The following is a 12,973-nucleotide window of genomic DNA, read 5'->3' on the forward strand; positions in this document are numbered from 1 at the left end:
TAAAATATTATTTTAAGTAAAGACTAGAAATGGAAAAGACAGCAAGAGACAGTTGCAACTGGACAACCCAATTGAAAGATTGTGCACTGACCTGCTACAAGCTTCCTTCAGTCTGAACTTTCTGGGCGTGAACACTTGGGTCTTCGTAACTTTCTCTGACAAATTAAAGGACATTATATGGCATCTTTCAGAAGATGTGGTTTCCTACTTCTGGCTTCTAGCGAAATTCAAGAGTACTGGGAATAGTATTGACCATACCTGCTGTTAGTCCTTTAAAAAGGGATTAATGATTTCCATGTAACAACTGGTACAATACTGAAATAAGTAGGCTTGGAAAGTCTCTCCTCATCCTCTTTCTCCTCTTCTTCCTTCTCCTTTCTCTCTGTCTCTCTGTCTCTGTCTCTCTCTCTGTCTCTGTGTCTCTCTGTGTCTCTGTCTCCCCCCACCTCCTTCCCCTCACCTCTCTCTGTCTTTGGGCCCTTCCCTTAGACTCTTTTCTTGACCCAAACTGCTTTGAAAACCCAGTGGCAAGGATTAAAAGATTAAATGAGCATGAAGCTTGAGTTGAACACAGCCTATGCTCTCTATGGAACCTGGGAATTTTGAGCAGCTACACCAATTGCTGCTATCTTAAGGGGAGAGAAATAGTTCCAGGAGAAAGCGATCAAGTCCAGCAATTTAGTAAGGATGGCTTACACCCCTTAGGAAAACTATGTGTTGGCCAAAGCATTGGTTAATAAAATGGGGGTGGGGGTATACACTAAAGTTATAATAAAAATATGCCCCTAATCTTGCTAAGGTACCTTATCTTAGGAATTCAAGGGATTGGGACAGAGAAGCTTCATGGTTTTCAATATTTCAGGTGGAAACCAAGTTATGTAAACTTAAGAAAACATGCCAATTTCTTCAGAGAGATGGCAAGACTCACAGAAAAGCAACGCTGGAGAGACTCGTTAGGGACATCTCAGCAAGTTACTTTCCCATCTCGTCACCCTTTCTCACCGGACATGTTGTTTAGATTTGAAAAGTAAACCTTTCTGGATTTTTATAACCTTCTATTTTCCGAGCACTAGGGTCTGAGTGGCATTCTGAGCAACATTTGCATCTGCGGGTAGCATTTTCAGGGGCTTTTCTGAAGGAAGAAAAGGCAAAGGTAACAGGAAAACTTCCGTTAGCGCTTTAAGGAACCTGCCAACAGCATTGTACCAATGGCAAACGCCTGAAGCTAATTTCTTTTTTCAAGAGCCGATTAAACATTACACACCTTGAACCCCTGACATCTCAATTATTCTGCCCTTGTGTGTTGAACTCCTGTGATGTCACATTCAAGCCACTCAAACATCTTTTCTAAAACCGGACACCCCTCTGCTGAGTGTCACAGTTGGGGACTCTTGCTTACTCTGTTGCTGGTCCCTAAGTGCTGAGCGCATAAGTGATTGGGATCCCCTCACTCTGTCGTGGGCCCTTCCTAACCTAGAGTTTATTTCTAGCTGTAGCTTTCCTAACTGTGCTAATTTGGATCACATGGTGACCCTCATATACATCATGATTAGGCACTGCTGCAACTCATCCTGAAATCCTCTGGGAACCTCCGACGGTCTTCTGATGCTGGGATAATGCTGTCTCTCATTCATGGTGCTCTGGCCTTCTTTGATTCTGAAAGAGACTGTGTGAGGAGTATAAAATGTGTGCTGGGTAAAGGCAAAGGCATCATTAAGAGAAAGCTGATAATTTGCACACCTGGGCCTCAGAGTGAGCTTTCTTCTTTCCTGAGCTCACCTTTGGAGGAGAAAGCTGGGTGGTACTGTGGCTTCGAGATCAGGTCAAGTAGGGTACTGGTATCTCGAATTATGAACTTGGTGTGACCTCTTTAGAAATTAGCTCACTGTGCTCTTAACACCTGTTCTCTTTCTCTTGCTACGTTTGGGAAGAGTAAACCTAGGCTCTCAGGAAATTCAGCCAGGACCTTACGTTCTGTTTGCCCCCAAGAGGCTGAGGTCACCTAGGGCTTCAGTGGCCGGCTACATAGGATCCCCAGTCAGTAGGTTTGTTCCCAAGGCCATGCAGGTCCGCATTAAGTCACTGTAGCGTGTTGACCCACTGTGAGCTTAATGTCAAGAGCTCACTCTCTAATCCCCGCTCTCTGCCCCCACTGAGATCCCTTAAAGATCTCGAAACCTTCTCACCCCAACGCACATTGAGCCTTCTCCCCCCCACCCCTCGACCCTAGTCTCCGCTCCTCTACGCGGCCGAGTGACCCCATTTCACGTTAAATACGCCGAGCAACAGCCCTAAGGACCAGCATGCTCTAATCAGAACCGCCTGTCTTCGCAAGCTTCACCTAGGCTGCGCCGCCGCGGTTGGATGAGCCAGACGCGCCGTGGGCTGGAGCTGGGGGACCTGAAACCACAGCCGGGGGCAGGGTGGTGCTACCAGGTGCTCGCTCCCGCGGGGCGGGGCGGGACCGGGCGGGAAGGACGCCCCCTGGTGCCCCCGCCGCGGCCAGCCAGCAGCGGGAGCCGGAGGGAGGCGGCCGCTGGGGCGGGATCTTGAAGTCCGTCCAAAGCCTGGGGTGACGAGTGGGGTCTGCCAGCTCCGCGGCTGCGCAGGGCCCTCTCAGTGTGGCGCTGGCCTGCGGCAAGAAGGGCGGTGGAATGAAGCACCGTCAAGACAGAAAACAAAGTCAGCAGGTCACCTGGCAGGTTTTAAACGAATTACGCAACGAAAGCCCCCACACAAACGCTTTTTTTCGGGGGGGAAGGGGGGTCTTAAGTTCCAAGGAAGCCGGTTCCAGTTTAAGGGTGGGCTGGGATCGAGTCAACAGCTCTTCTAATGTGGTTAGGACTTTATGAACTCCTCCTCTAGGGCGATTCTCCCCTCCTCTTCTCTAAGTAATGGAATCATCGTGGGGGGTTGGGAGGGGTGAGACTATAAAAGGGGAGATGCCAAGTTAGATGCAAGCTCTCATAAGGTTCTGGGGCCCAGTCTAAGGCAAAAACCTAATTTAGGTAATCTCCTCACATTCAAGTTCATCTCCCCCTAGGCCTCCTCACTGGGTTTCAACAAGAGTCCAGAGGGTTAAAGCCGATCATGGCACTTTGTTTTCTATGCTAACATTTGTGGCACTTGGACTATTTTGTTAACTAGGTATATGCAATTCACAGAATTTCACGGTAAATTCCCCAGACCAAATATTTGGCTGAACAAATAAACAACATTATCCATTCCTGAAAACAAGCCAGTCGAAGGAGGTTGGGGGGCGGGGTGGGGGGGGGAGTGATTGCTAGAAAACGACCTGAGCTGACAAGTCACCAAGCTAGGACCTTCGGTTCAAGTGCTGGAGATCTGGGGCTGTCTTCCAATGACATGTGCCTCTCAGAGATTTGCTGAAGACCAGGCAAAGCAAAATGAGGCCTCCCAAAGGAGAATCCACGACGGGCTGTCCCCCAGAGGCTTGATTCACGCTCCATACCTTTACTGTAAGGGGCAGTGACCCTTGGGGCTGGAGCAGTGGGAAAGCTCTCTTTTGCAAGGAGTCTGGAGGTGCGGTGGAGTCTTGCTGCCTTCGCCCAGGGCTCTGATCTCCTCTCTCCACCTGCGCTCTCCAGGGAGCTGAGGCTTTGGCAAGCACCCCACTTCTATTTTTATTGGTTTCCACTAAGCTGCTCCTTTTTGCAGGACTGTAGGACTTCAGTAATTAAAAACAAAAACGAGTCCTGCTTCATCCATCAGACTTCCAAAAGCACACGCAATACTGCGTGTAAAAGAATTCAGGGAGGTGCACGCACGACGCACAGAGAAGGCTAAACTGCCCCTGTGCCTTGTGTCTGACACAACTCCCAAACAAAACAACCTTCACCTTCAGAGCGATGCAGAAACAGAGGAATGCCCTTTTCCTGGCCCTTTGCAGAGGACCAGGATCCCCACTGTTTCTACCCTAAATTATTCAACTGGAGCAGGGAGAAGGAGCTGAACTGACTAGGACTTAATTTAACTCTGGTAATGAGAAGTCAAAGGCCTCTCTTTTGTTTCCCTAAATTCCTACAAACATACCCTTTGGAAAGCTCCTTCTGTCCTTAACTGAAGGGGTCTCCCACCTCTAAGCCCAGTGATGTCTTCTTTCCACCTTTTCTTCCTTTTGTTTCTTTCTTTCTTTTTAAGACAACAAAGTCTCATTTGTCCCAGGCTGGCCGGAAACTTCCTCTGTAACCGAGCATGACCTTGAACTTGTGTTCCTTTAGCCTCTACTAGAGAGCTAGGATCACTGGTGTGTTCGTCACCTCTCCCACCACACCCTGACTCCAGCAGGGAATCACACCCAAGGTTTCCTGCACTCCAGGCAAGCCCTCTGCCATCTGAACCACATCTCCAGCTAAGATCATTCCTTTCACTGAGCCACCAAACGAGGCTTTCTCCTTGAAGAACCAACCCCTGCTGCAAACTTCAGTTCCACAGGACAGATCGTACTCTGGCTGGTTCTGGAGGATGGTGGAGGAGCTAGCACAGAAAAAGACAAGAGATCCATGACTCAGTAAATGCCGAGAGGAGAGATATCAGAACACTTTCACAGGCGGGCCCGCTTCAAAACTCTTGTAGTTCATCTCATTGCCAACTCCCCTTCCCTAACACAATACTGGGATTCTGAACTTGAAAGAAGGGGAAGGAAGGATGAAGGTTAACAGCCCCTTAACACTGAAGCATCCCACCACACCTTATATGTCCAGAGTGGTCACTAAATTATTTCAAGGTAGGACCTATTATTGTTATGAAATCCAGCTCGAAAAAAAGAAAAAGGAAAAAGGAGAGAGAGAGAGAAAGAGAGAGAGAGAGAGAGGAGAGCTTTAATCCCAACATTTGAGGGACAGATCTCTGTGAGTTTGAGGCCAGCCTGGTCTATATAGTGAGCTCTAGGACAGCCAGGACTACATAGTGGGACCCCTGTCGGGAGGTGGGGGGGGAAGCCACTAAACTCAAAGCCCTGTTTGAAAGGAGACCTTGTATGTATGGATTGGATTTGGTTCAAAAGGAGAAAGAGGCCTGCCAGTACTGAAGACACTCCGGGGTATCATGAAGCAAAAGGTGGGAATGAGTCTCTGAGAGTGGAAACCTTTCTCCACAGGGTTGAGGCTCTGACACTCTACAACAGGTGAGCAAAGCCAAGAAGATCCAGAAGTCCCAAACCAAATTCTTTTTCATCTGGCTATTCCTTTCATCCAGTTTCTGCATGGCATGTGTCATCCAGATGGGAGAGGGTGCTGCTTCCTTGTTAACATTAAGTAAGAATGGAGAGCAGTCGCCATCTCGCTGCCATCACTTGGCTCTGGGCCCCCACGGTTTAGACACCTCCAGTTGCCACCTCTGACTTTCATCAGTCTACCCCCAGCCCCATCTCAAAGTAAAACAAAAGGACGGAATAGGAAATAAGATAGAAAGGCCGTAATGTATCTTTAAAATAATGACTCATTTTATTTTCTTTTAATACGTAGTTATAAATATATTTGTCAAAATATATGATCAATATGGTCAAAACATTTGCACGTAAAGTCATAAATAAGGTCAAGGTGGGTGTTTAGGGTTGGTTTTTTTTTCCTTTTCTGTCTTTCTTTTTCTTTCTTTCTTTTTTTCTTTTTTTTCTTTTTTTTAAGATAAAAGTCCAGCTATAGGGAAGCAGTTTGTGTGGTATGTGTGGGTGGTCGGATGGGCTTTGTGTGTGTGTGTGTGTGTGCATCCGTCCTCCGGACTGCCTGATTTCAGCGGCATCCGCACCCCTCCACCACCATCTCCTGATAATTTTTCAACACCACCTTGTCGTACTCGTCCAGATACAACATGGAAATGGCGCTCAGTTCGGTGGGGACACAGCAGGCCTTAGGGATGCTAGAATTAACGGAGTTGACCAGGGTCTGCACAATGGCATGATTGGTTGAGTTGAGGTGGTCCGCCAGTGGAAAGGGACAGTCCCCGTGGCAGTAGAAGGCCTGGTAGCCTGGTGGGGCCACGATCCAATCATTCCAGCCCACGTCACTGAAGTCCACGTAGAGCGAATGGCGACGGCAGTTCTTATTCTTCTTCCTGGAGCGCTGTGGGTGATGCTTGGGACTACGCTTGGCCCTCCGGCGGGTCAAGGTATGACCCCGGCCATCGTGGCCAAAAGTGACCAGGAGGGGCCGGAGTTGGGCCCAATTTCCACTCCCTTGAGGTAACGATCGGCTAATCCTGACATGTTGGCCCTGGTGGGTCCGTGTCTGGTGGAGGTGAGTCACCTCAATGGCCAGCCCATAGTTGGGTTGCTTTTCCCGGGTCCATCGAAGGACTGCAGGGCTCACATCGAAAGTTTCCCACCGTGTCACATTGTGACGGACTAGTCTGGTGTCCAGTAGTCGTGTGATGAGGTGTCCAGGCACCATTTCTGCTGGGGGCTTCATAACCTCATAAATGTTTATACGGTGGAAGCCCTGTTCCCAGTCAGGGCCCTGGTCCACCTGCTCCCGAAATAGCCGGAGCTCTGCAGAGGAGATCACCTCATTCTCTGGGATGCTGCTGAGGTTAAAGAAGAAACGAAAAGCAGAGCTCTCACTGGTCCCTGGGATGTTCTCCAGATGTTCTAGGCACAGTTGAAAAGGGAAAAGAAAAGGCCCATGAGCTTTTCTGAGACAAAAAAGAAAAAAGAAAAACAAAAAACAAACAAACAAACAAAATAGGGGAATTGGTTGAACTCTGCTTGTAGTGGAAACCTAAGGGGAGGAAATTACTGTGCCTTTTAATGGGAAGGCAGAGAAATGGGGCAGCCAGCAAACCAGCAGAACTCAGCTCACATTTGTCAAGCACCAAAGACAGAAAGTATCTCCCGAGCTCCTTTATATGCCTAATAATTTCCATGTGTCAACTCTTTTACTCCACCACCCTCGGACTCCCCTTTGAAAGCCCCCCTCTTGGCTTTGTGTACAGTTTTCTTTACAAGTGGTTGTAAAGAAAAAGAGGGGCCACCCTCTCTCTCTCTCTCCCTCTCCACTTTCGAGTATGTTACCAAACATTTCCCCAGCGATCCTGGAAACACAGAGCATGCCTTGTTGATCATGTTACAGAAGGGAAAATAAATTCCAACACAGTAATGATGCTGGAGGATTAATAACTCAGATTTACTTTGGAAAAGAAACATCCGCTAGGAAACATTCAGATCGTATTACAAGGCCCCTATTGAATAAATCTGACAAACACACAGCTGTAATATTAAATTCAGTAGGTGCTTTGAACAAAACGGGCAGAAACCCCGGCTTTGATATGGCTAAAGCACACCGCTGGGGCTAGCCCACGTCTGAGTGGTGTCACTCCGCTCCTCCTCAACATCGCCCCCCCTCCCCCACCACCACCACCACTGGTCTCCAGAAAGTACCTTCAGAGGCTGCGCTCTGGAAAGTTGAAGGTAAGTGGCCCTGTTCCACAGCCTCCAGGACTTGGAGCTTTGATGTAACCTGAACTCTTCTTCCCCAAGGGCTTCCACAGCCCCTTCAGCTTGCCCTGCCAGCTACCCCCCCCCCGCCCCCCTCCGCCGGGGCCCGGGCGCTCCACCCCACCCTACGCCGCCAGGACTAAGAGCAGAAACTGACCTTCGTGATGGAAACTCCTCACAGTGTTGGCTCTGCTGGCAGGACGCTCAGGGTACTCAAGCCCGGTTCCCTGGCTCTGCTCTTCTTCCTCCTCCTCCCCAGACTGGAGCCGGTAAAGATCCCTCATGTAATCCGGGATGACGGCGCTCTTGCTCGGCTGCGGACGGCGGCGCAGCCCAAACATCTGCAGAAGTGTCGCCTCGAAGTCCCGCAGGAGCTCATGGCTCTGCCCTGAGCGGCGTCCTCCCGCGTGGCCCTGAATCTCGGCGACTTTTTTCTTCCCGGTCTCAGGTATCAAACTAGCATGGCTCGCGCCTCCTAGCAGGACTTGGCATAATAAAACGACCATCAGCATTCGGTTACCAGGAATCATGGTGTCTCTGGGGAAGGGGAGGGGGTGGAAGGTTAAAGAATAAATAAATACCGATCAATAGCGAGAAATAGAGATGTCTCTGCATATGCATATAGGGATAGCAACCGACGGCCAAGATGTAAAACAGGTCCGAAAGATCAAGTTTGTGTTTTCTCCCTCACACCCTCCCCACACACACACACCAGCTGCAGCCATGCACGGCCCGAAAGTAAGAATCGCCCTGTAATTACTTGGTCTAACTTGTTTACACTCAAATAACCCCAAATCAGATAGCCTCCATCCTGTCCCAACGGCTATCTGAGCCATGATCTCAGCGTGGCTTCTTCAAGGATAAACAGTTAACATTGAGGGGGTAAAAGGGGGGTGGGGGAGGGAGAATTAAAATGGCATCGCTCTTCACTTCGGACCTTCAGCCTCCCCCTCTTCCTCCACCACAACCCCCCGCCCTTCCTCCTCCCTCCAGCCCAATTTCCACAACTTCCAGCTGGTTAAGAACAGGAGGAGGGGAGAACAGAGCAGCGACGACCGGGCTTGGACCAGGCAGCAAGGTCCAGTGGCTGGGAAAAAAAGTCAGGGGGGTTGCCCCAGTGACTTTGTGATTTATTTCATTGTGGTCGCTGCGTTGAAAATGTTCAGGAAAAAGTCTTGTTCCCAGGGAAGGGTAGGGGTGATTCCGAAGCGAACACGGGTAATTTTTTTTTTTTTTTGACATGAGGCAAAGAACTGGCCTTCCCAGGCTAGTGGGACCGGACTGGGAAGGGAGTGGTTAGCCCTCAAGGGACAGCCCGGACCTGCGGACCTTTCATCTCTTTGGTCCTTCGCGTTCCCCCCTTTCTTGCAACGCAGCGGATCAGAGAAGACAGTGGGAGCGCTTTAGAAGGACCCCGTACGCTTCGAGCGCCTGGCCTTCAGGGGCCAGGAAAGAGAGCGACAGCGCTGCCTGAGAGTGGGGCGCGGACATTGGAATGGAAGTCCGACGGGAGGGACAGACAGCGATCAGGGGTGGGAAGACAGAATGAAATCCCAAGAGGGGGAAAGAAGAGGTGTCTACTCACTGACAGAAAACAAGGCATATAATAACAGTCCATGATTCTTGGGAGCCAATCTTGAACAAACTTGCTGGAAAGGCTCAGAGAAGCTGCGGCAGTGCGTCGCTCGGAATGGCACTACGGAATGGCTCCTAAAATGAATATTTGAATATAATGAGACTCTGGAGCAGACAGGCTCTGTTTTTCTTCCAGCCCCTAGGAGTCACGTGGACCCAGAGGCCCCGCCCCACTCACCGAAGAGCCCGCCCGCCCCTCCTCCATCCTCCCACCCCGGCTGGGTCCAGCCCCTGCGAGCGAGGCCAACCTCCGCGCCCGCAGCTGGAGCCCCAGCCGTCTGGGAGTTGTCCCCGCCTGCTCGGAGGAGCTCTCGGCGGGACACCAGCCGCTGGCGGGGTTCTCCGTCGTAGTCACTGCACGCAGGGGACGTGGGGCACGTCTCTACCTGCGGCGCGCAGTGCAATGCATCTGGCCAGGTTCGGGGACCGGTTATCTGAAGGTTGAGGGATCAGGGTGCACTTGAAGACGCTTCTCTTTACAGCGCCGACACGGCTTAAGTGCAGCCGAGAGGGCGACCGAAAAGACAGTTCCTTCAAAGCCTCACGACCGAGAGTTACGAGAAAAGGAAAACGCGTAGGGACCCTCCAAGAGCGCGCGCACACACAGGCAAACACACTCGCACACTCCGGCACTTCCTCCACAGGGTCTCCGAGAGGCCAAATAATGCTTCCAGCGACAGGCGCCGACCCCTAGCGGATCTAACTCCCAGCCAGAAGACTCTGACCCCGTCGCCAACTCAGTCTGCCGCGGGGGTGTCAGGGTGTGAGCGGTGTGGGAAAGTCAGAAGGAGCGGCTTCTGAAGCACTGTCTAGTAGCCCCGCCAGAGTCCCCGCACCGTGTCTGCCAACCGCAGCGTCCGCTCCAGCCAAGCAGATCCTTCAGAAACCGGTCGGCGGTGCCATTCAAGGCGGAGGGGGTGGACGTCTGGGTTCCTAGCTCCAGACAGATTCCAAAACAGGCGTCGCCGAAGAGAGAGCGCGCATCACATTTTTTTTTTTTTTTCAGATCTCAGAGTCGCAAAGGCTTTACAACTCCGACCCGGCGCGGAAAGGAAACCCCAGCGCGATCCCAAGCGTCTACAAACCCGAGAACAGCTTTCGGCCTGCACTCGACCTCTCCCTCCGGCTTGGCTTACTTTTTAAACCACCCCCACCCCCACCACCCCCCACCCCCGCGCGCGCCACTTCCTTCCCCCCACCCCTTTCCTCCTTTGCACCAGCTACAGAATCGCAGCAAAGATTCCTCCAAGAAATTCACCAACACACAACTCAGGCAATGACAGGGGCGGGGGCGGGGGGTGACCTGACTATCCCAAGATGCCACACACGTGGGCCTGTTCTAACCTCAGGAAGCGCAACTCTTCTGTTCATGGAGGTCGTTGCGCGGGGTCCATCCGAGGAGGACCCGAGTCCCGGGACTCCCGCTCCAGAGCCCGCTCCACCCGGCCTCTTTGCCTCACTTAGGAACTCGACGTGTCCGGCTGCTTTCCAGCCTCACCGCCACCCGCCCCAGTTTTCGGGACGGGGAAAGCTTTCGGGAAACCTTTGAGAAAGAAGTGTAAAGGATGGAGAGTCATGTCCTTCCTGGCGGTGGTGGCTGCCAAGCACCAGCCCACACCGCTGGCCTGGGTGCAGAGACCGCGGGCGCCCCTGAGCGACAATCCGCTCTCACCACCAGCCGCGCAGCTTTCCGAGACAATTTCTCCTTTCCCCGACCAGCGTCGCCGCTGGGAATAACTGGGAAAGCCCTGGAAAGGGCAAAGGGCTTCTTGTTGATGTGTTTATTTGTTTTTAAGGGGAAAGGAGATGGAGATGTGCTAGTGACTGGCGCACGCGGAGCGAGGGCAGAGTGGAACGGGCAGACGCTCGGGGTCCCGGGACAATCCTGTGCCCTTGGGAGTCTGGCGGTGTGGGGAGCGCTCTCGACGTTAAAACCCAGTAAAGAGGCGAAGGAGTTGTTTCAATTACAAGTTCACAAGGACCCCCCTCTAATCACTCTTTTCTTCCCTGATTTTTTTAAATTAAAAAAAAAACAAATTCAAGTTAATTTTCATCTCCTAGTACTCTTTTTTTCTTAATGGGGTTGGTACAGCTCCTGGCGGCAGTTACCCTTCACTTTCTTCCCATAATCTTCTCCCAAAGCCAAAACTTAATATTAGCCTCAGTTTACTGAATATGGCCCTGTTAGCGATTCAACATCTCACAAAACCTTCAGCTCATAAACCGAGATATTCAAAAACTATCAGCCAAAGCCGTGGCGGGAAACTTTCCGAGTCCCGGGGGGTCCAACTACGCTGCGTTTTTGTAAGGACCCCGCAATCCCCGAACCCTTTGGGGCATCGTGAGCCAAGAAAGCTCCTCATTAGACCTGCCGGCTCGTCCCCACCGACACAACACAGCAGAAGACCCGCACAGGTAGCCTTCGGGCATCCTGGCCAGGGCCCGTCGAACCTTACACCCCCTCCCGGGGAGGGGGGGGTTGGAAGGGAGGCTGAAGGCAGAATGCATGGGTGCCCATGTCTAAAAAAATAACTCGTGGAGATTGGAGCGAGTTCTGTAGCTACAGTTCGCTAGCTCTCCGGGGAGGGGGGCGCGTTGGAGATGAGATTAGGTGACACCCCGCTCAAGGAAGCCCCTGTATCCCAGGTCGCGCTTTAGAGCCAAGCAAGACTACATCTTTTTTGCAAAGCTAGCTCTGGCTAGGTTTTCTCTCCCGGTGTCGCAGTCCCTCCGTACCCCTCTCGTGTTGAAACTGAGTTGACTCCCTCCTCTCCCACTCTTTTAGTCTAGGGGGAAATCAAACCCACCAAACCCCACGATTCTTCCCAATGACCTCCATCCAAGGCCTTCTCTCCTTCCCGCCTCTCCTGGCCGGCATCTCCCTGAAAGTAGGTTGGATGGACGTAGTAATACATATGGAGGTGCCTTTCAGCCCCATCATCCCACCTCCAACACTACTGTTGGAGAAGGAAGGAGGAATAGGCCAACTTTTGCCACACTTACAGCCTGAGCCCATCCCAGCTATGGTTGCACCTCGAACCCTCAAACGAGCGCCCCTTGCCAGGATGCCATACTCACCATAGGTTCCTGCAGAAGCGGGCTCGCCCGCAGCTGCTCCTGGGGACCTCTAGACAGCTGCAGTGAACCTGGTCGAGGGCCAGAGACTGGATCGCTGCAGGCTCCAGACGGTTTGGACGAGAATCCCATTAGGGACGGAGACCAGATACTCAGACTGGGTAGCAGCGGCGTCTTAGACTAGGGTCCCTCAGCTCGGATGCCGAACTCACCTAGCTTCCGGGCCAGGCCTCGCGCTCCTGCCTTCCCACCCTCCAGCACCACCCTCTCTCATCTACTCCTTCCTTCTCTTTTCCCTCCCTCTCTTTCTTCCCTTCCTCCCCAGTCTTTCCCCAGCGGCCCCTCCTTTCTTCCCTCCTCCCTTAATCGCCTCCCCTTCTGGGGATGGGAGCCCCGCCCACATCCTCCCATCCAGCCACGGGGCCTCGCCTCGCCTCGCCTCGCCTGGCAGGCCCGGGTCCGGAAGCCTGCACAGCGCCCCAGTCCTCAGTTGCCACCTTGGCTGGGACACCGATGCCTCCAGCTCGGGAAGCAGCCAGGGCTCACCTGGGGACCACGTGCAAGAGGTACTAGAAAGCGTGCACCAACTAGTCTCTGTTCCTTCCAAAAATACCCATGGGAGTCTGGGCTTCCCTGAGTTTAGAGTAACTGCTGCCCAAACTGATGATTAAAACACTGAGTAATCACCATTTACCCCGAGTAATTAGAGATAATGAAACACCTCTAAAATCAGGTTATGGAGAAGGGAGCTGTTGGATTGGTTTAAAGGGTGGCCTTCCGTAAACTGTTAAAGGATTCCCAAACGTTGAGAAA

General features: G+C 51.9%; 1 protein-coding gene across 8 annotated transcripts; it reads right to left on the reverse strand.

The window, feature by feature from the left end:
- Window positions 1-5,442: 5,442 nt before the first annotated feature.
- On the reverse strand, window positions 5,443-12,455 carry Bmp4 (bone morphogenetic protein 4). 8 transcript variants are annotated; one of them, XM_087585002.1, is made up of 4 exons: window positions 12,164-12,455; window positions 9,036-9,160; window positions 7,608-7,987; window positions 5,443-6,604 (listed from the first exon to the last, which is right to left on the reverse strand). In XM_087585002.1, exons 3-4 carry the CDS (start codon window positions 7,978-7,980, stop codon window positions 5,751-5,753), a joined length of 1,227 nt encoding a protein of 408 aa, XP_087441128.1. In that variant the 5' UTR covers window positions 7,981-7,987; window positions 9,036-9,160; window positions 12,164-12,455; the 3' UTR covers window positions 5,443-5,750.
- Between the last annotated feature and the right edge of the window lie 518 nt (window positions 12,456-12,973).

The sequence above is a fragment of the Rattus norvegicus genome, chromosome 15 (genome assembly GCF_021556685.1).
Source record: "Rattus norvegicus strain SHRSP/BbbUtx chromosome 15, alternate assembly SHRSP_T2T, whole genome shotgun sequence".
NCBI lineage: Eukaryota > Metazoa > Chordata > Mammalia > Rodentia > Muridae > Rattus > Rattus norvegicus.